The sequence below is a fragment of the Arachis hypogaea genome, chromosome 14 (genome assembly GCF_003086295.3).
Source record: "Arachis hypogaea cultivar Tifrunner chromosome 14, arahy.Tifrunner.gnm2.J5K5, whole genome shotgun sequence".
NCBI classification, from domain to species: domain Eukaryota; kingdom Viridiplantae; phylum Streptophyta; class Magnoliopsida; order Fabales; family Fabaceae; genus Arachis; species Arachis hypogaea.
In genome coordinates this window covers 135,013,934-135,034,466 of record NC_092049.1, presented here as the reverse complement: position 1 = coordinate 135,034,466, position 20,533 = coordinate 135,013,934, and the positions used below count along the sequence as shown (strand labels likewise).

Here is a 20,533-nt window from a genome sequence, read left to right as displayed (position 1 = left end):
GGTGTGGGATCATCTGCTACTACTAACGTTTGTTACGTGGAGAATCAAGTTTAAGTCAACATTATTTAGTGATGATGTGCCCAAAAAAAAGGAGTAGTGATGCAAACTTGGTTGTAATTATTTCGAGTGAGTTGATTAGCTTAGTAGGAATTCAACTTTTTTTTTTATGTAGACAGCTCCATGTCTCCAATAACGAAAACATAATTTATCTTTGCATTGTTCCGTCGTACATATATGCCGTTTAAAGTCTCCCTTGACTGAGTTGTATCAATTATTATATATATGATGTTGCTTTTATATAATATTGGATCTATTGTCTGAAAATAATTATCTTCTAAAGTTTCAGTACGTATATTGAAACGGTTCCACTACGTTACCAACAACATATCTGCCAACTTCTGCCAATTCTTATTTATAATTGTGTTTCATGGAAGTATGTTCGTGGATGTGTCTAATAAAAATGTCTTTTTTATAGCTGTGTTTAATAGAAATGTTTTTATAGATATATTAATTATTAGACACATCCACGAACACACTTCCATGAAACACAATTATAAATAAGAGTTGGCAGAAGTTGGCAAATATGCTGTTGGTAACGTAGACTTTTCCATATTGAAATATTATTAAAGTTACAATTATAAAAATGAATTATATTATTTTGACAGAAATGTATATCCTATTTATTAACAAATTATAAAATAATTATTAATAATTACAATTTAATATAGAATGTTAAAAATTAATATTGTATAAATCTAAATTAGACGATAATTTTTAATATTAAAAATAAATATTGATAACGATAAAATTTTAGATAAAATATATTAAACCACCAGCATCGTATCCATATATATTGGGTATATATAGTATGAACGCATACAAGACAAATGGACAACAATTCTATATATATCTACGTCGCATAAAAAAGAAAAGGGCTTCTCTACTGAATGAGTGAATGTATTCTTTCTAGGAATGAAATGAAATTCCAGGTCTAATGATTTTCTTTTGCATTGGATGGAGATTCGAGAGGAAGCTCTTTTTTTCAACTTTAGACAAAAAAAATTAAGAGGACGCTTTAAGAGAAAATTGACGCTTTTTAATTTTAGTGTTATAATTTCAGTCGTATTTTCTAACAATGTAAAATATGTATTTTTTTTATGAATATTATAAATGTAATGGTCAGATTTATGGTTTTTATTTTTTTTTAAATATGTAAATTTTAGGGTCACATTTATTTTTTTATTTTAAAATTTTTTAGATATACTAATATGATCTTTTGATCTGTGCCCTATGAAATATGAGGATCCGAGTTATTATTAAAATAAAAAAAATTAAAATTTATATAAAAAAAACGTAAATTAACCATAATACTAAATTATACACAATTTTTTTCATTTCTAAAAAATTAGAATAAAAAGAACAGGGAATAAAAATAGAAAAATGCTAGATGGCTAATAGTCTAATAGAATTTAAAATTTATTATTTTTTATCATCACTTTTAGTTATTAATTCAATTTTTTTAGTCTAATAATTTAATATATTTTTAGTATATATTTTTAAATATTAATAATTAATTAATAGTTAAAAATAATAAATTTTATTGATGATCTAATGTTTTTCATAATAATAATCACATGCACAGGTGTCTTGCATTGAAATAATAAGTACGGGTTTAAAAAATAATAAATAAAGAGCACTAGAAGAAAAGTGTGACATAGCTAGCAAAAGTCTAGAGAAGAAAAATAAAAAGAAGAGAGAAAGTATGCCTCATTACATTTTGGAAAAGAAAAAGCTAAAGGTAGGGGAGGGAAAAACAATGGCAACAGAACAAACAACATAATGAAGTATACACCTTTTTTAAATTTGGCATCTAATTAAACATCCTGATCATTCACTAATTATCTCCTTCAAAGGCTCAATACAAGGGATAGCTATGTAGATTCAATATCATTATTACACTCCTGTTGAGATAATTTATGGCAAGTTGTTTTTTCATTTTCTGAAAACATGCTGAAATCAAACTTATAGGCATCACTACTCATTCCAAAGGAGAAGAAGAATTAATGAAGTGATTAGTAGCTGTTATCAAAACCCCTGTAGGAAGTTTTGTTTTACTTAATTTTGTTGTCTGAATGATTATTAAACGATCGCTTCAACAAAGATTAAGATCGGATTTAAGCCTTTATGGATGCATTTCTGAAACTGTGGAGCTGTCATTGAGCGTTCGAGAATGCAAAATGGAAACTGTTTTTAGTATTGTGGAGTTGAATGTTTTGGGATGTCGGTATAATAGTTGAGACTTTATCTTATGTGCATATGATATTTTCTACCTGATTAACAATTAATTTGTCATGAATCTTAATTTTATTTAAAAATTTGTTATTAACTAATAAATTATTATATATACAAAACAAAAATTTAAACTCTCAATATTTATTTAAATAGATTAATAAACTAATCTAATCACTATACCACCTCAAGATGGTTAATATTTCTCCTTTTTAATGAGCTTGAACTCATGTAATGATAACTATTTTTTTTTTTTGGTCTTACTTTGTCTTTGAAATTAACAATTTACCTACCAAAGGTGATATGGACGGTTTTGTTGGAAAATATTAATCTTTTTAAAAATTATAGAGGATTCATATTTAATTATCTAAAAATGAAATTGATGTGAAAGTTTATTTAAATATATAAATAATTTTATTATAAAAAATAACAAAAATATTTAAAAATCAGTTTTTGCAAACAAAAATTTCCAAATCCAAAAATTGGATATAAAATTTAATAAATACACACTTAAAATTCACATTTTTTAATAAATTTATTCATATATAAAATATCATTAAAAAAAATAGAAAATGAAGTTGAGCACCTGGTCTCCCCTCTTCTCTTTTACTGTTAACGTATATCATATATGCATAATAATTTGGCTATTTTTTTATATAGTTTTTCTTTTTTACAATAAAAAAATATTAGGTGTTTTCCAGTTTTGCTAAAATAGGGAATACATGCAAAAGGGTAAAATTACTGGGACAATTTCTAATTTTTCTCAAAAAATTAAAGAAAATTAAAAAGAAAAAAATGGGGTGCACAATTTCGAGTTAAGCCCCACTTTGGTCCCTGAGATTGACGAGTTGCATTGATTTAGTCCTCCAGATCCCGATTGCACTAAATTAGTCCTCCAAATTTGAAAAAATGCACCACGTTAGTCCTTACTCTATTTTTCATCACCGGAGGACTGACGCCGTTAGTGACTTGGCAAATATTGCCACGCTGGACACACTAACGGTTATATGACGTGGCCTAAAGTTTGATTTGCTCCAATTTAGTCCTTATCCCCCTTTTAAAACCTAAGTTCATCCTGTGACCCCATCATCTTCTTCTTCTTTTCGTTTCTCTTTAGTTCTTCGTCTCCTACTCCCTTCTGAGTTTACCAGCATGATTGCAAGTGGGAGCCAGAGTTCCATGCGGTCCAACACAAGGAGTTTCAGTCGAAGTAGAGCATCGGGTGTTCCGCAGTGATGTGGGTGTGGGTGCCGCCCTATTCTTCGGTGGTCTACAACAGAGGCTAACCCTAACAAGCCATTCTTTGGGTGCCCTAACTACAATATTAATGGTAAGAGGTGGTGTGGTTTGTTTGTTTGGGCTGACATTGGAGAAGAAGGCCTGAGAGGAAGGGTAATGTCTACTGTGGATGGTGACCAAGTTAGGGTAGATTTGGCTTGGAGAATTGGGAAGATAGAAGCTGAAGTTAGAACCCAAAAAATGTACATTCTAGTTTTGGCTTTGTTTATAGTTTTTGTTGTTGGTTTTATGTTGGTAGTTAAAGCTTGAAGATGACTTTGTGTTACTGTGTTCAGGGTGGAAGTGTATTAGAAGAAAGAAAAATTCTCCTTCTCAAATGTCATAGTTGTTTTCTGTCATTCAATGAAATTGCTGAAAGAAATTGCAAAAAAATGCATCTGAAGTAGCATAATTGAAGCTGAAAGAAATTGTCACAATAATAATATCCATATCAATAAGTTTTAACAAAAGTAACAATAATCCTGCTATATTAATGACAACTCTTAAGACAAGTAAAGAGTAGGTCTAATTCCAAAATACACCTTAGCCAAAGGACACAGAGTGTCATCATTGTCATATTGTATTCAAATATATTAAAAGTCTACTGCCATAAATTCAGTCCACAAAACAAAAAGCATGATTTACAAAAAGATTCAAAGTTTCATCCAAAATAGGAAAAAACAGGATCAAGTACATCTTCATTTCTTCTTCCTTGGTGGCTTGAAGCCAGGTGTTGGGACAAATTTCAGGAAGTTAGCCAGTCTTGAAGATGTGGCTGAGCTTGCTCCTTGTAGTGGATCCACAGTGATCGATCCTGATGGTGGTGTGGAGGACCTCCTTCTGGTCTGCAACATGGATGGCCTCGCAGGTGGATCCTGTTTCAGTAGGACATAAATTCAGTTGAACGTGGACAACAATTTTGAGTATGAGTTGTGAAACTAAATGTAACTACCTCTTGACTATGTTGGGACTATTGTGCATCGGAGTAGTTTGACTGGAAGAGGTCAATCTCAACTGGTGCAGGTGGCTGAGCAGGGGCTTCTGGAGCAGCTTGAGAAGGTGCTTCTGGAGGAGCCTGAGCAGGTGCATCTGGAGGAGCTTGAGTAGGTGCTTGTTCAGTGGGTTTTGTCTTAGCAGCAGCTGCAGCTGCATCAGCAAGAGCTTGAGCAACATCAGCTGCTCTCTTTTTTGGACAACCCCTCTTTGTGTGCCCCTTTTGTAGACAGTATTTGCAAGTAAACGGTTTTAGTTGTCTCTTTAGAGTCCCAGTTACCTTAGATTTCTTGCTTCCCTCATTACCCTCGTCTGCATCCTTTCTCCTTTTCTTTGTTACTGGTCCTGGCTTCTTCTTTTTCTTTGGAGCTTGTGGTCTATTCTGCTCAGATTTTTCCCAAAGAGATTGTTCAGGTAATGGATTTATATAATGTGCATAAGTGTCTCTATATGCGTCCATGGTGAGCCACTTATGACAGAAATCTTCAAGTCTCTTATTCACCCTTGCGAGGGCTACACACGCATGCACACAGGGCATTCCTGAAGGAATTAACAAAGTAATGTGTCATTAAAGTATTTAACACAGGTCTATTGGTTAATAAAGTATTAATTACCTGTTAGCATCCAAAATTGACATGTGCAGAGTCGCTTGCCCAAATCCACTACCATGTTAGTTGGATGACCATGAACTTCAAACTTCTCATACTCATCATCCCCTGTCCAGATTGTCATCCAACTTTTAGACTCCTTCCTGATCTTGTCCAACCTACTTTGAACCACTGGTGGTAGCTTTCCCACATGGTTGGCTAACTTAACTTTGTTTTTAGCGATTGTTCTCATGACAAACATTCTGACCTCCTCAAGTAGCGTGATGATTGGCTTGGCCCTTGCTTCCTTAATTCTTGCATTAAAGACCTCGCAAGCGTTATTGCAGATATTATCCAGTTTAGGAGCATGACTAAATGCTGACTTTGTCCAGGACTCCATAGGCCACTTGTTCAGGTAATTCCACGCCTCTTCATTAATTTTCTTAATCTTCTTCATATTGTCAGAGAAATCTTGATAAGTTGTTGATCGTGCGCATTTCCAAAGTAAACCCCTTAACTCTAAATCCTTCCACTGCTTGTTAAAATTTCTCCATAAGTGCCACACGCAGAACCTATGGTGGACATGAGGCATTACCTCCTAGACTGCAAAAAGCAGGCCCTGCATGTGAATCAGATACAATACGTGATATATAATAGTCCTTTAGTTACAAATCGTGATACATAATAGTCCCTAAGTTACACATCGTGATACATAATAGTCCCTGAGATACAATTCGTGACACATAATAGTCCCTGACTTACAATACGTGATACATAATAGTCCCTAAGTCATGTTACCAGCATACTATACACAAACAGTATAATCAGTTCACAGCTATTCAGACCATCATGTGGACACATAATACTCAAAGAACTTACATTAACTAGTAATAGGCTATACCATAAGAACTGTTCTAATAATACAACCTACTATGAAAGGGCATGCACTAGCAATTTATACTTGCCTTCTGCATGTCGCTCATGAAGCACCATTTGTTTTCTTTATAGTTTCCGAGGTCCTCATGGAGTAGCTCCAGAAACCACCTCCAGTTCTCCGTGTTCTCGACATCCACAATTGCCCATGCTATAACATAGATGTGATGATTTGCGTCCTGACCCACAGCGGGTGGAATCTGGCCTCCAGTTTGAGCTTTAAGGAACGCACCATCTAAACCAATCAGTCGCTGCACCCTGCCTTAAAACCATTATTGCACCCACTAAGACATACATACATCCTCTGAAAGATCACCTCTCCATCTGGTTGGGGGATGGTTCCTATTCTAACTGTTGAACCCGGATTACACTTTAATAGGGTTTCTCCATAGTCCCTTACCATTGCATATTGGGCCTTCTCATCTCCATACACCACAGCTCTAGCGTCTGCCAAGGCTCTAGAAATTGAATTCTTATTTAGCACCAGATCACACTTGGACTTGAAGTAGACAGCTGCCTCACATTGTCTGAAGTTAGGATATTTCCTAACCTTCTTCACTAACTTGCTAGTCAACCAGTTCCTATTTGCAGCTCGGTTGGTGGTCTCTCTAGCACACGTGTGGTCGTCATTGAAGGTTTTTATCTGCCAACATGTCTCCTCATGATCTCGTGAGGCATATACCACCCACTTGCACTCCTCAGCCTTACAGACAGCCCTGCATCTCACAGCATCGTTCTTAATAAACTGAATCCTCCTACCTTCTTGAATTGTAAACTCTCTCACTGCCTCTCTGAACTCAGACTTTGTATTAAACTTCATCCCCCACCTCAAGTTTTAAATCACCAAACCGAATACCATCTCTAAATACCGGGAATACATCATCTGGCTCTTCTTCAGAAAATTCATCTTCCAAAGGAGGAGGAGTCTTCATTTCCTCCGAGTACCAAGAGTTAGCACCATCAGACTCTGCTCCAGGATCATATGAGTTGTCTAGGTTTTCATCTCCTATCACAGGGACTTCTAAGAAACTTAAGTCCACATCACACTCCTCATCATCCACCACCAATGCATCATCATCGTTAAGAAACTTCCTCTTAGACTTTGCTAGTCCCTTAGCAGGTGCATGCTTCGACCCAGGCTCTCTGCTCTTGGTCTCACATTTTTTAACAACATCATCATCACTTGAGCTATCATCTCTCCCAGGATCATATGAACTGTCCTCTGTGGTGTGTTCATCTTCAGAAGAAGACAACCTCAGCACTTGTTTTTTCTTCTCATGTTGCTGCCTTGTCCTCACTTGTGAAGCAGACCTTGTGCAATAGGCTTTAGTTCTGATTTTGGGCTTTGACTTTGGTTTGGGCTTGGACACAAAAAAATTTCTTTTCAGCACCAGTTCCACACAATGATCTCTTTAAGATAGTTTTCATCAACTACATTCATACATTACAGAAACATATATCAAAATAAAACACATTTATCCACCATCGGAACAGAGCATGAAGACAAACCCCAAAAAAACAGTTGCAGACAACATCGAAATAAAACCCTAGCCAAAATTTCACTACAAACCTTAGGCAAAAACAATATACAAAGCAATAAACTATGATCAACAACCATCAACGCATTCCCTAAAATTTGAAAAAATAAATTTTTAAAATCTTCACTAACCTCGGTGACAGAACAGAAGCTCCTTGTTGCAGCAAAGTACCTCCTCAGACAACTGTACAGTGTTCACTCGTGATCAAACAGTCTCCGGAATCCTATTGCTTACTCGTTCCTATTTTCAGTGAGTAACGGAAGAGAGACGTTTTTCCTTTGCGTCACTCATGGAGGGGTTGAAGACGAAGAGTGGAGACAAAAGAGGGAGAGGCCAACGTTTTGTTTTCCATCGCATAGAAACGATGTCGCTCAAAAGGGGTTTTTAGCGCCAATTTAGAAACGACGCCGTTTCCTAGTGTCCAGCGTGGCAATATTTGCCAAGTCACTAACGGCGTCAGTCCTCCGGTGACAGAAAATAGGGTAAGGACTAACGTGCTGCATTTTTTTGAATCTGGGGGACTAATTTAGTGCAATCGAGATCTGGAGAACTAAATCAGTGTAACTCGTCAATCTCAGAGACTAAAGTGGGGCTTAACTCGCATAATTTCCCTTGCTCCTTAAATGTTTTTAAAGGAAATGGAAGACGGAATGTTTTCCCTTCTCCTTATAGTTAAAAAAGAAAATTTTAAACGGATAATTTGTGTTTTTCCAAAAAATAATTTGACAAAATGAAATGGACGGGGAAGCACTGCGCCACACACCCATAAAACATGAAGACCCACCATTTCCGCAATAATTTAGCAGATCACACATAACGAATACAAGATTAAAATATAAGTGGGTCATAAGGTCATATGGCTTACGGGTTACCAGGCTCTTTAAGTTATTCTGGTAAGGTTTTAGCCACATCCCACACCCTACCTGGCCTGGTTTTCTTATTGTCAGTCTTCTTTTCACCTGAACATTTGACCCATCATTTTCTGGTATATACTATATAGTTTCACCTTCCTTTCTACCAAAAGCCCAACTCTCATCCTTCCTCCAATATTTTATTCAAGGACCCAAAAAAAATACTTACAATCACTTTCAGTTTTTGCCTCCAAAAGATTTAACTTCTAACAAAATAAATAAAAAAAATAATCAAGTTGGATTGATGTAACGGTTACCCATTAGTCTGCTTAAGTAAGTGTTGGAGATTCGAATTCTTTGCATGCAGTAATTCATTGGCCAGCGACAAATTCTTAAATGGAGTTTCAATCCGTGACAGATTAGTCCTTGGAAAGATATGTGACTCGAACCCGCGACCTCTTAATTGAGTATGGGGAGTCTATGCCATTTGAGCTATAACTCATTGGCAAAATTAAAAGATAAAATTAAAATATATTTCAAGTTTTACCAATAAAATCAAGAATTAGTTTAGTCATAGTTCAATTTTTCCTATTAATAGCTTTGTTCTATTTTTATTGAGAAATTTAACAATGACATTGCTCTACTTTCATTCGTTCATTCTAACTCAACAAGCTTATCTGCTTTTGTGATTGGTTGGTACAAAACCTAACCAAAGAAAGTAACCTTAACTCATACATATAAAGGGTACACAACACACTGCCAAAGTAAACAAGCTTAAGAATTAAGACACAGGAGGATTATTTTATATATATGAAGTATGAATCATTAGATCATAATGAAGCAATCACGTAAGTGCACTTCCCGGTCCTTCAATGAGTTGCCCAACTTAGGGTCTGTATTGTGTTATCCATCTTTATATTTGACATGTACATATGCCACATTCTTTTTTCTAGTTTATAGTCTCATCCTTCTTTTCCACCCAAATTAAGAATTGAGTTCAAAGACAAAGACACAATGATTAGCATATCCCAGTAACCAGTATGCAAAATGATTAAACAAGCCTATGGTACAGTTGCCCATAACTCATACATACATGTTACACACACACTCACAAATTGAACACGCCTATGATACAGTTGCGTTACATGAACCCCCATTAGATCACACTAATTCATAAGAAACGGGTGAGATTAATCATTAATCACACAAGTGGAGCTTCCAATAATTCTTGATTGAGTTGTCCAAGTCTGATCATGGGAAAGTGGTCATCAGAGAAAGGTGATTTTCCCATCATGAGTTCTTTAGACACTTGATGCATGCTTGGCCGAAATTGTGGATTTTGGCTCAAACACTCAAGCGCCCACTTTGTGATTAACATGATTTCCCCAGCAACTGACTTCTCAGGATGGGGAGGCCTTTGATCAATTACATCAACCAACAACAAATTGTATGTTATTGATGCGGTTGATGGTGACAACAATGAATTGATCATATCTCCCGGATGCTTTCCCACAAGGATTTCGAAACAAAGCACTCCAAAGCTATACACATCACTTTTTGTAGTCACCTCCAAACTCTGAGCAAGTTCTATAACATTGAAAATTTAAAGTTAGTCATTCATAAATCCATATATGGTTTTAGTATCAAGGTAAAATGGATTTATTACCTGGAGCACCATAGCCATAGGTGACTGCAAGTGTGGTCCAATTTGAACCTGGCTTTAGAAACTTAGCTGTCCCAAAATCAGAGACATGAGCTTCATCTTCTGAATCCAGAAGAATATTCTTGCTTGATATGTCACGATGAACTATAGGGGGCACGCAATCATGATGGATATATGATAAAGCATTAGCAACTCCTCTAACCACATTCACTCGCTTCTTCCAATCAAATGCACTTGCTTCTGCTTCATTGCTTAGTACTTGATCCAAACTGCCACCTTCCAGGAATTCATAAACCAAAAAAGAGAACCGGGAATGCTGGCAAAATCCATATAGCTTTATGATGTTGCGGTGCTTGATTTCTGTCAGTGCTTCAATTTCACTTTTAAATGATTTCAAATTGGACTTGTCCTCTGGATCTGATTCTGCATGAATTTTCTTCACAGCAACAACCATACCTGAAGGTAACTCAGCTCTGTAAACAGATCCTTGCCCTCCAAATCCAATGAGATATTTGTCATCAAAATTCTTGGTAGCTTCAATGATAGTTTCAAATGCCATTTTTCCATCATGGCTCCATATGGAAAAGTGTTCTTCTGATTGTATTTCTTTGGCTGAGTCTTCTTTCTTTCTCACACTTCTACAAATAATATACATTAAAACACCCACCACACAAAGCACAAGTACTAGTATTCCAAAGATAAGAAACAATACTAATTGCATGGCCTTGTGACTCTTTTGGCTATAGCTATTAGTTTTGCATTGCACCAAGCCAGTGACATTACCACACAAGCCTTTGTTACCTTTCAGTGACTCAATTGTAGCAGTGCGAAAGGCCTTACTTTCTGGAAGTGGCCCTTCTAACTGGTTGTATGATACATTGACAGATGTCAAGGTTGACATGCCACCAAAAGTGGATGGAATATTGCCAGAGAGATTATTGTGTGAGAGGTTCAACAACTGCAAGTGCGTCAACTGTCCAAGCACATTTGGAATAGTTCCATTCAAGAAATTCCTGCTAAGATCAAGAGAAGATAGAGGTTGGAATGAACCAAAGTGAGAGGGGATGCCTCCCTCTAGCTTGTTGTTGCTCAAATTCAATTCCAACAAGTTGGGTAACTCAACAACTTCTGTTGGTATGTTACCACTCAACTCATTTCCTGCTAGATGCAAGATTTGCAAATTCTGCAGTGATCCTAATTCTGTTGGAATGTTTCCTGAGAGAAGATTATCACTGATCTTGAGTTCAAGCAAACTTTTCATTCTCCCTAATTCTTTCGGAATCTTCCCTGTCAATCGGTTTGAGGAAAGTTGAATCCTGCCAAGTTTGGTAGCCTTCACAATTTGTGGTGGTATACCACTGGAAACATTATTGTTGGATATGATCAAGTTCTGAAGACTATGACATTTGCCCCAGTTTGATGAAATTTGGCCATAAAATTTATTATCACTCAAATCAATATGTTTCAAATTGGGATATATGCCAAAGTCTTTCGATATGTCACCTTCCAACTGGTTTCCCTCTAATGTGATTCTAACAATACTAGAGCAATTCTTCAAGCTTCTTGGAACTGGACCGGTAAAACGGTTGTGCTCAGCAGCAAAGTACAAGAGTGACTCACCTGAGCAGATTTGAGGTGGCAAATGACCGGTGAAATTATTTTGGGCCACTAAAAAATCTTGCAACAATGTCATGTTATTAATGCCCTGTGGGATGGAGCCAGTAAGCATGTTGTTGGACAATTCTAATGAAAAGAGGCTTTTCAAGTTTCCAATTGTGTCAGGAATGGATCCACTGAGTTTATTATATTGGAAAGTCAAGTAGTTCAAATTGAACAGATTACCTATAGAGGAAGGAATTGGTCCAGAAAAATTGTTAAATCTCAGGTATAGTTCGGTGAGCTTTGTCAAATTTCCAAGTGTGGGAGGAATGGAGCCAGAAAGGTGGTTGCCCTCAAGTGAAAGGGAATTCAAATTGGGGGCTAAGTTATCTATGTAATTTGGGATAGATCCGGAAAGTTCATTGCCAAAGAGCCATATCAAGGTCAAAGTAGACATGTTCCAGATAGAGGGTGGGATTGGTCCAGACAGTGTGTTATTAGGAATGTAAATTTGTTGCAGATTGCTCAAGTTACCAATTGTAGAAGGGATAACACCAGAGAGAGTGTTATATGAGAATTCAATCGTCTGAAGGTTTGTCATCATTCCTATTTCCATTGGAATGGAACCAGAAAGATAATTATTTATAAAAGAAAAATACTCAAGGTTGGTCAATTTGCCAATCCCAGTAGGAATGTGGCCAGAGAGATTGTTGTTTCCAAAATCTAGATATGTTAAGTTGGACAAATTTCCTATAGACTCAGGGATTTGGCCACTTAGATGGCATTCGAAAAGATCAAGCCCGCGAAGACTTGTCAAGGTGAAGATCTCTTTAGGAATGGAACCCTCAAAGAAGTTTTTGGACAAGTTCAATTGATTAACTCTGGACAAGTTAGCAATCTGTGGGGGAATGGTTCCATGGAATAAGTTGTTGTATATGTTTATGCTAAGGAGGTTGGGGAATGAAGAGAAGGTGAGAGTATGGAGTGTACCTTTGAGTCCAAAATTTTGAATATCCATGCTTGTGATTGACTTTGTTTTATCACACTGAATTCCTCTCCATCTGCATGGACTTGTGCCGTTGTTCCAAGATGACAACTTAACTTGGCTTTGGCTGTCAAGAGTGGCCTTCCACTTCAAGAGTGCATTTGCTTCCCTGTTTTCATCAATTGCAGCTGAGGCCATATTTATGAGGACACTAAGAACTATGCATATAGTTACCCTGCATGCCATCATAACCCTGATTTTTTGGAACATGGTTCAAGCTGAATAAGTATAATAACAAGACTTTTTGGATCAATCAAAGATGCAATGCATTCAAAGGCTGAAGATAGTTCTGGTGTATGGATATACTGATATATATAAAAGTAACCAAGTGCAACTAATGAGTGGCCGATCCTGCACTTTGGAAAGTTTTGCACAAAGGAAAACAAAATCCATTTTTTAACCGGACCACCCCACTTCAAAGGTTGAATTATTGTTGTGTGGAAAAATCTTCATTGCTTTAGCAAAAGGTTATGTTGTGTCGGCTTCACACCACAAAAGATATTTTTATTAATGGTTTAGTTGTTAATCTTTTAGCTAAATCTGAACGAGACCTTTATTCAGTGTGATTAATGAAGATAAACAAAGAAAAGAAGACCAAGAAGAAAAAAATATATGAAAAGGGAAAGAAATAGGAACAAGTGAGTCTACTTGTGTTCCATATGGCATATTTTTTTCCTTTTCTTCATAATTTACATCTAAACATATTGTGTCGCGATTTGCCATATAAATATGGGTTTCATTTTTCCTTTTCTAATCAACTATGAACTATGTGAATTACATCTATTTTAGATTCTTAAATTTAATCTAAAACTGTACTTAAACGTCTATTCTATATTATTTAGTGTTTGTGTAGTTTTTCTTTTTCATATACTTTTTTTGTGTGTCTTAGTTGATTTTATTAAGCATAGAACAGGTTACTTATGTGTCTTTGATAATTTCAGGCCAATAACTCGTTATTTAGTTCTGCGTACAAGGGACCTTGGGCTTTGCAGTATTGTATTGGACTATGTTCTTGTCTTGGCCTTGCAACATTTGTAGCCTTGTAAAATTAGGCCTCTTTCAGGAGGCCCAGACCAACAACGTAAAAACAACTATGTTCCTTGTTAGTTAAAAGCATCATCCTGAACAAAAAACAAAAAAAAAAAGTTAAAACCAACATTAAAAGAAAAGTGATAACTTATTTATAACCAACGTTGAATTTGTCAATGAGCTTTCTTTCACATGGCATATCTCTTCCTCTCCAACTTAAAGATCAAGGGTTCAAATATTAAAAATTGCAATTGAGGAGAAAATTTGATAAATGTGTGAGGGGTGTGTTGTGAGTCTTTCGAGTGTCTAACAATTCTTTTCCCACTTTCTATGTCAGATACTATGTTTTGTATCTGTGTGTTTATATATATGTCGTACAAAGTCAAATGCTTTCTCTTTAATTTTTCATTGCTAATAAGTGGTTTCATACTGCTACCTAAGACTAAGAAAGAACATGCATTGGATTCCATTTGGTTGTTTGAAAAACTTCCGTCCGTTATACAAAATTTCGTGCTCAGCTTCTTATATTCACACGAGGACTTTCTTTGTGTTTTTGTATTATAAATGTTATTTGAGGTTGATTTTTTTTTTATATAGAAAGAATATTGGCATATTTTTTGAAAATGGGATTATTTAGTATAATTATAGATGGGTGGATTTTGTAGGTGAGAAGTCAAGTGTGGGAGGAATGTTGCAACATGTGGGGGCGTATTGGACACGTGGTAATATTGGTCAATACGTAGGGAGCGTGTTGAATAATTTTTACAACGGTCCCGCTACGTTACCAACAGCATATTTGCCAACTTCTGCCAACTCTTATTGATAACTGTGTTTTATGGAAGTGTCTTCTTGGATGTGTCTAATAAAAATATCTTTTTTATGGCTGTGTTTAATAGAAGTGTCTTTATAAATATATTTTCTGGATGTGTCTCTTTATATATGTATTTAAAATATAATAATTAATTATTGTTAGCAATAAGTTGGTAGATAATATGTTAGTACTCTATACTTTTCCTTTTTCTAATATTATAATACATTTTAAATGTCAATATTCAATCAAAACATTATTTCCATTTCCATATTAAAAATAATTTCTGGTTATTTGAATGATAGTAAATTTTTGTTACACTCGATTTATTATTAGAATAAACTACTATTTTTGTTATAAAAATTTTGATTACTGATAATTTTAACCGTAAAATAATGTAAATTAACTCTAATTTATTAAAAATGGAGTCCATTTAACAAAATTATTTAGAATGTTAAACAAAATAAGTTTATATTTTTCATAATAAAAAGTAATAATTTATTTATGCATTTTACCATGAAAAGAAAATAAAATAAAATAAGAAAATATAAAAATAGAGTTTTCCTATAAAATTAATACTTTCGAATATTATCTCACTAATAAAGGGTTTGTGATTTGTCTGCATAAAGAAAGAAAGTGTGTTATGATATTGCCTTATGGTCCTTGTTCTCTTTGCTTTGGAAGATGCTTTTGCCCCAAAAAACATTAAAATAACCTGAAGCTCATGAAACATGCTGCTCCAAAATTATAAACTAGTAAGAATTAAAGAAGTCGTCGATAGAAATTTTCCTTCTTTTCCAAGTGTAACCCTACCCATTAATTCATTATATCAACACCCATATCATATCATATACTTTATATTTGAGAAACATATACCTTTCCCCAATATAATCTAATTTAATATGAAACTAATCTTGGAGAAAGAATAAAAAACAAAAGAGGATTGGAATATGCGTTGTGACATTTTGCTTTTCCAAAAGCAAAAGCTGAGTGAAGAAGAAGCACTTTGTGAAGACCAATAAGCGCGCGTAAGACACTAATAGAGATAAAGGAACATTAACATAATAGGCGAGGAATTGATGAATCCCCTATATAATTGAATTGTATGCTATGTCTGCCAAGCAATTCCCACATTCAAATGGGCAAATCTAGTTTTTACTACCTTAATCTTCCCCTTATTATTACCATATCATTTCTTCTCATAGCATTTTTGCCGGATGCTGTTCATAGCAGCAAAAAGGTAGCTTCAGTTCTATTTGTTTCTTGCTTAATTTCTTATGGAAAAAAAATATATTGTAATTATTGTTGTAAGTTGTAATCTTTGTGGTAACATGTTGCATTTCACCAATATATATATATATATATATGTACAGTGCTACATTGTATACCTAGGAGCACATTCTCATGGCCCAAACCCTACCTCTGTTGACCTTGAAGCCGCAACAAATTATCATTACAATTTACTAGGTTCAGTTTTGGGAAGGTACGTACAAAATATTTTTCTCTTATTATTATTAAACTTTTGCTTATGATAGACACAAAGCTTAAGAAAAGACACCACTACATATGATAAGTATTTTATCTAAATATAGTGGGAGTAGTTTAGTAAAGTTAAGCGTATAAAAACCATTAAATAATTCTTCCATGAAAATATATAATTGATTAATTATATCGTGTGTATGCGTATTGGTTCTTTGACAGCCATGAGAAAGGGAAAGAGGCCATTATCTATTCATATAATAAGCACATAAATGGTTTTGCTGCGCTTCTTGAAGAGGAAGAAGCAGCACATGTTGCAAGTGAGAATGCTTCCGATCCATAGTTCCATTATTTTTATTATCAACGTCGCTTTCCATTATTGGTTCATTGACCTCCAATGTAATACAGTAATAATTAGTAATTACCTAGTCAATTTATCTCAATTTTGTTTCAAATAAGTTGACACTGAATTAATTATTAATTAATGATAAATGTTTGTAATAATCGGGGCAGAAATACCGAATGTGGTGTCTGTGTTCTTGACCAAGGAGCACAAATTGCACACAACCCGGTCATGGGAATTTCTTGGACTACACAGAAATGACAAGAACTCAGCATGGCCAAAGGGAAGATTTGGTGAAAATACGATCATTGCTAACATTGACACAGGTAATTAATTAATTAAGATTGAATTTATATTCCAACACAGAAAATGATTTTATAATTAATACCAAACTTTTTCTTGCATAACAAGTGTACTAAATTAGTGTCTATCTTTTCCTTCTTTTTTGATAAACTGCCTATCATTTAATATAAAATATCATTCTCCAAATTAAATTATTTCTCCTTGAATAGGAGTTTGGCCAGAATCACAGAGTTTCAGTGACAAAGGATATGGCCCCATTCCATCAAAATGGCGCGGTGGTAATGTCTGTCAAATACCTGATAACAAGAAAAATCCTTGCAACAGGTTATGCTTTAACTTTTTATATTTTCTATTTTCAAAATTGAGGAAAAAAATTGATTTTCTTTTTCAACAAAATGTTGCTGGATTTTAATGTTGTGGTGTAAACAGGAAGTTAATTGGAGCAAGATACTACAACAGTGCTTTCCAAGCTTACAATGGGAAGCTAAACCCGTTGCTACTGACAGCACGTGACTTCGTGGGGCATGGGACCCACACTCTGTCAACGGCAGGTGGCAACTTTGTGGCAGGTGCAAGCGTGTTTGCGGTTGGGAATGGCACCGCAAAGGGTGGGTCTCCAAGAGCCAGAGTTGCGGCTTACAAGGTTTGTTGGTCGCTAACTGACCCAGCCAGTTGCTATGGCGCCGATGTGTTGGCCGCAATAGACCAAGCCTTAAGCGACGGTGTTGATATCATCTCGCTCTCTGCTGGTGGCCGGTATTTAGTTGCCCCTGAAGATATCTTCACTGATGAAGTCTCCATTGGTGCCTTCCATGCAATTTCTAGAAATGTTCTTTTGGTTGCTTCTGCGGGAAATGATGGACCCACACCTGGAACCGTTTTGAATGTGGCTCCTTGGGTCTTCACAATTGCTGCTAGCACCATTGATAGGGACTTCAGCAGCACTATCACTCTTAGTAATGGTCAACGGATCACGGTACTATCACAATTTTTTCTATGCATGTCTTGCAATATGAAGGGAAATAATAATTAATATCTGTGGTGTATTTTTTGTTAGGGTGCGAGTCTTTTCGTAAACTTGCCACAAAACCAAGCATTTTCTTTGATCGATGCCAATGATGCTAAACTTGCCAATGCGTCAATACAAGATGCGTAAGTACAAATAAATCAATCTTTTATTTATATGTTATTTTGAATGAAAATTCAGATACAGTTAAGTGAGAATTGTTACTGTTATTGTTGTTTGGCAGTTTACTTTGTAGGCCAGGAACACTTGACCCAGCAAAAGTAACGGGGAAAATAGTGGCATGCTTGAGAGAAGGAAAAATAAAATCAGTTAGTGAGGGGAATGAAGCGAAGAATGCAGGTGCAAAGGGAATGTTCTTGCGCAATCAACAGCAAAATGGGAATACTCTTCTTGCTGAGCCTCATGTTTTGTCAACAGTTGGCGATCATGGTTCACATCCACCATATAGGCCGCCTGCTCTGCCAACCAGGAATCCTACTTCTTTAACAACTTCAAGGTTTCAAAAATACAAACAACCCTTAATTCAATACTAATTCATATGATGAAATATAGAAATAGTCAGTCCATAACTTTCCCGAATATATTTTGAATACGAAGAGTCCATTTGCATTTATGTTCGTTATGTTTATAATAATAATATAGCAGGGCTCCTGTAGCGGCCTCGTTGGCCTCGTCTATCACAGTAAGATTCTCGTCGGCAAGAACCCTCTATGGAAGAAAGCCAGCTCCAGTTATGGCTTCGTTCTCCTCTAGGGGACCCAACAAAATTCAGCCATCCATACTCAAGGTCTCATCTTCATTTGATTCCTTATCAACCACATATATCTACTACCATTTTATAAGAAAGAGATTTTCATATCAATATAACTATTAGAAAATCCTTGTTTAGCGTGACTAATTTTTGTTAGTTAACAGCCTGATGTAACTGCACCTGGGGTGAACATACTTGCTGCATATTCACTATTCGCAAGTGCATCTGACCTATTAACAGACAACCGTCGAGGATTTCCATTTAACGTGATGCAAGGAACTTCTATGTCTTGTCCTCATGCTGCCGGCATAGCTGGACTTCTCAGAACCCTTCATCCTACTTGGAGTCCGGCAGCTATCAAATCAGCAATTATGACCACCGGTAATTCACGCCAAAAATATAAATAAACTTTGACAACATAAAATGAACTTAAACAGAGGATCAGAATATATTTAATTGTTGTTAATTTTAACCTATTTTATGTACATCTTGCTCAGCAACCACATTGGACAACACAAACAAGCCGATTCAAGATGCATTTGATCATAAATTAGCAAACCCATTTGCTTACGGTTCAGGGCATGTTCAACCAAACCGTGCAATAGAGCCAGGACTTGTTTATGATCTACACCTCAACGATTACCTAAACTTCTTATGTGCCTCTGGATACAACCAACAACTCATTTCGGCACTTAATTTCAACAGGACTTTCATTTGTAAAGGAACTCACACCATAGATGACTTAAACTATCCTTCAATCACATTACCAAATCTTAAGTTGAGTCCGCTAACAATTACTCGTACACTCACCAATGTTGGTCCCCCAGGCACATATAATGCAACTGCCAAATTAGATGGATGCAAAATTACTGTTGTGCCCAACTCCTTAACTTTCACAAAGATCAACGAGAAGAAGACATTTAGAGTTACCATACAGGCTTCAATTGTGATTAAGCTTTATAAATATCAATTTGGGGAATTGTTGTGGACCGATGGAAAGCACAGAGTTAGAAGTCCCATTACAGTACGACGCCGCAGGTGAAAAATCATAAGAATGATTAATGTTTAATTTAGTATACGAGGCATATGTAAAATGAATAATGTGTGATTTTTGTAATAATTGATGCTGAGCGCGACATCGCTACATCATGTATTTTCTTACATTTTTTTCCCCTTCAAAATTGTGTGTGCAGTGTACTACCATTGTCTAGTTATCTAGTTATTAATATTTAATCTACAATATTTAGAGACAATTTTATTTTATTTTTCCTAATCTCTCTTTCTCTAGCTACTTTACGTCTCTATCCCTCGCCCTCGAAATGCAAATTCAGTTATAATACTATTATCCTAGCTAATACACAATTCGATGCTCTCGTTGTTTTTCATGGTTATCTTGATCACCATAACAATCGGATTTCAAATTATGTGTATCAGAGATGCAAGGACACAATATTACACTGACTTTATTTGATCAGAGATGTTAGGATTTGGTTGAATTAGTCCCACATTGTTTAAGATAGCAAATGAAATGGGTGGTCTAGGCTATAAATATGAGGCTAAGTTTTCTATATTTTTTGCATCAGTCGAAAACACTTAAAGCTTGTATCTGACTATTCTTTTCTTCTATACTCTTTGATTAGAGAGTGTTGTGAGGTGTAGTTAAATATTTGCTTTAAAAGTGTGGGTGTACTGGGGTGCCGGTGTTAGAGAGAAAGAAGTCTATGTGTTGTAACAATTTTCACATAGTGATATTCTTTGGTTGTCATTTGACAATGGTTGTGATTTTTTTTTTCTCCAGTAATTGGGGTTTTCCACGTTAAATTCTTGTGTTATGATTGTGTCTATTTTATTTCTCTGTGAAAGGTATTTTCTCAAGGGGGAATGATGTATTATTCCCAACATGTGGTAGCTTCGGTTCGGTGGGATTTATTCTTAGTATGCTCTATGGTTGCAGCCTAGTCTGACCTTCCACATCAGAAAAAATTTTTGTCCTGACTTGAGGTTGATCTTTGGTTGC

At 35.5% G+C, this 20,533-nt stretch overlaps 3 protein-coding genes across 4 annotated transcripts; 1 reads left to right on the top strand and 2 right to left on the bottom strand.

The window, feature by feature from the left end:
• Positions 1–4,537: 4,537 nt before the first annotated feature.
• LOC112743274 (uncharacterized) lies at positions 4,538–5,604 on the bottom strand. The gene is made up of 2 exons (XM_025792494.1): positions 5,175–5,604; positions 4,538–5,100 (listed from the first exon to the last, which is right to left on the bottom strand). Exons 1-2 carry the CDS (start codon positions 5,602–5,604, stop codon positions 4,538–4,540), a joined length of 993 nt encoding a protein of 330 aa, XP_025648279.1.
• A 3,639-nt stretch (positions 5,605–9,243) lies between these two features.
• On the bottom strand, positions 9,244–13,300 carry LOC112744380 (uncharacterized). Its single transcript, XM_025793986.3, has 2 exons — positions 10,136–13,300; positions 9,244–10,056 (listed from the first exon to the last, which is right to left on the bottom strand). Exons 1-2 carry the CDS (start codon positions 12,984–12,986, stop codon positions 9,671–9,673), a joined length of 3,237 nt encoding a protein of 1,078 aa, XP_025649771.1. The 5' UTR covers positions 12,987–13,300; the 3' UTR covers positions 9,244–9,670.
• A 2,071-nt stretch (positions 13,301–15,371) lies between these two features.
• LOC112744379 (subtilisin-like protease Glyma18g48580) lies at positions 15,372–19,769 on the top strand. 2 transcript variants are annotated; one of them, XM_025793985.3, is made up of 11 exons: positions 15,372–15,853; positions 15,987–16,096; positions 16,315–16,412; positions 16,606–16,761; positions 16,948–17,062; positions 17,168–17,714; positions 17,796–17,890; positions 17,989–18,261; positions 18,411–18,552; positions 18,681–18,897; positions 19,014–19,769. In XM_025793985.3, exons 1-11 carry the CDS (start codon positions 15,719–15,721, stop codon positions 19,556–19,558), a joined length of 2,433 nt encoding a protein of 810 aa, XP_025649770.1. In that variant the 5' UTR covers positions 15,372–15,718; the 3' UTR covers positions 19,559–19,769. The 2 variants fall into 2 exon arrangements, with proteins under 2 accessions (XP_025649770.1, XP_025649769.1); XM_025793984.3 differs by having other exon boundaries at positions 15,665–15,853; positions 18,408–18,552.
• Positions 19,770–20,533: the final 764 nt, after the last annotated feature.

Excerpts from the sequence above, each read along its gene's own strand:
- LOC112743274 (XM_025792494.1), bottom strand. The coding sequence starts at position 5,604 with ATGAAGAAGATTAAGAAAATTAATGAAGAGGCGTGGAATTACCTGAAC. Across the intron at positions 5,101-5,174 it reads TCAATTTTGGATGCTAACAG|GAATGCCCTGTGTGCATGCG; the intron begins GTAATTAATACT and ends TAATTCCTTCAG.
- LOC112744379 (XM_025793984.3), top strand. The coding sequence starts at position 15,719 with ATGCTATGTCTGCCAAGCAATTCCCACATTCAAATGGGCAAATCTAGT. Across the intron at positions 15,854-15,986 it reads CTGTTCATAGCAGCAAAAAG|TGCTACATTGTATACCTAGG; the intron begins GTAGCTTCAGTT and ends ATATATGTACAG. Across the intron at positions 17,891-17,988 it reads AATGCGTCAATACAAGATGC|TTTACTTTGTAGGCCAGGAA; the intron begins GTAAGTACAAAT and ends GTTGTTTGGCAG.
- LOC112744380 (XM_025793986.3), bottom strand. The coding sequence starts at position 12,986 with ATGTTCCAAAAAATCAGGGTTATGATGGCATGCAGGGTAACTATATGC. Across the intron at positions 10,057-10,135 it reads CTATGGCTATGGTGCTCCAG|AACTTGCTCAGAGTTTGGAG; the intron begins GTAATAAATCCA and ends TCAATGTTATAG.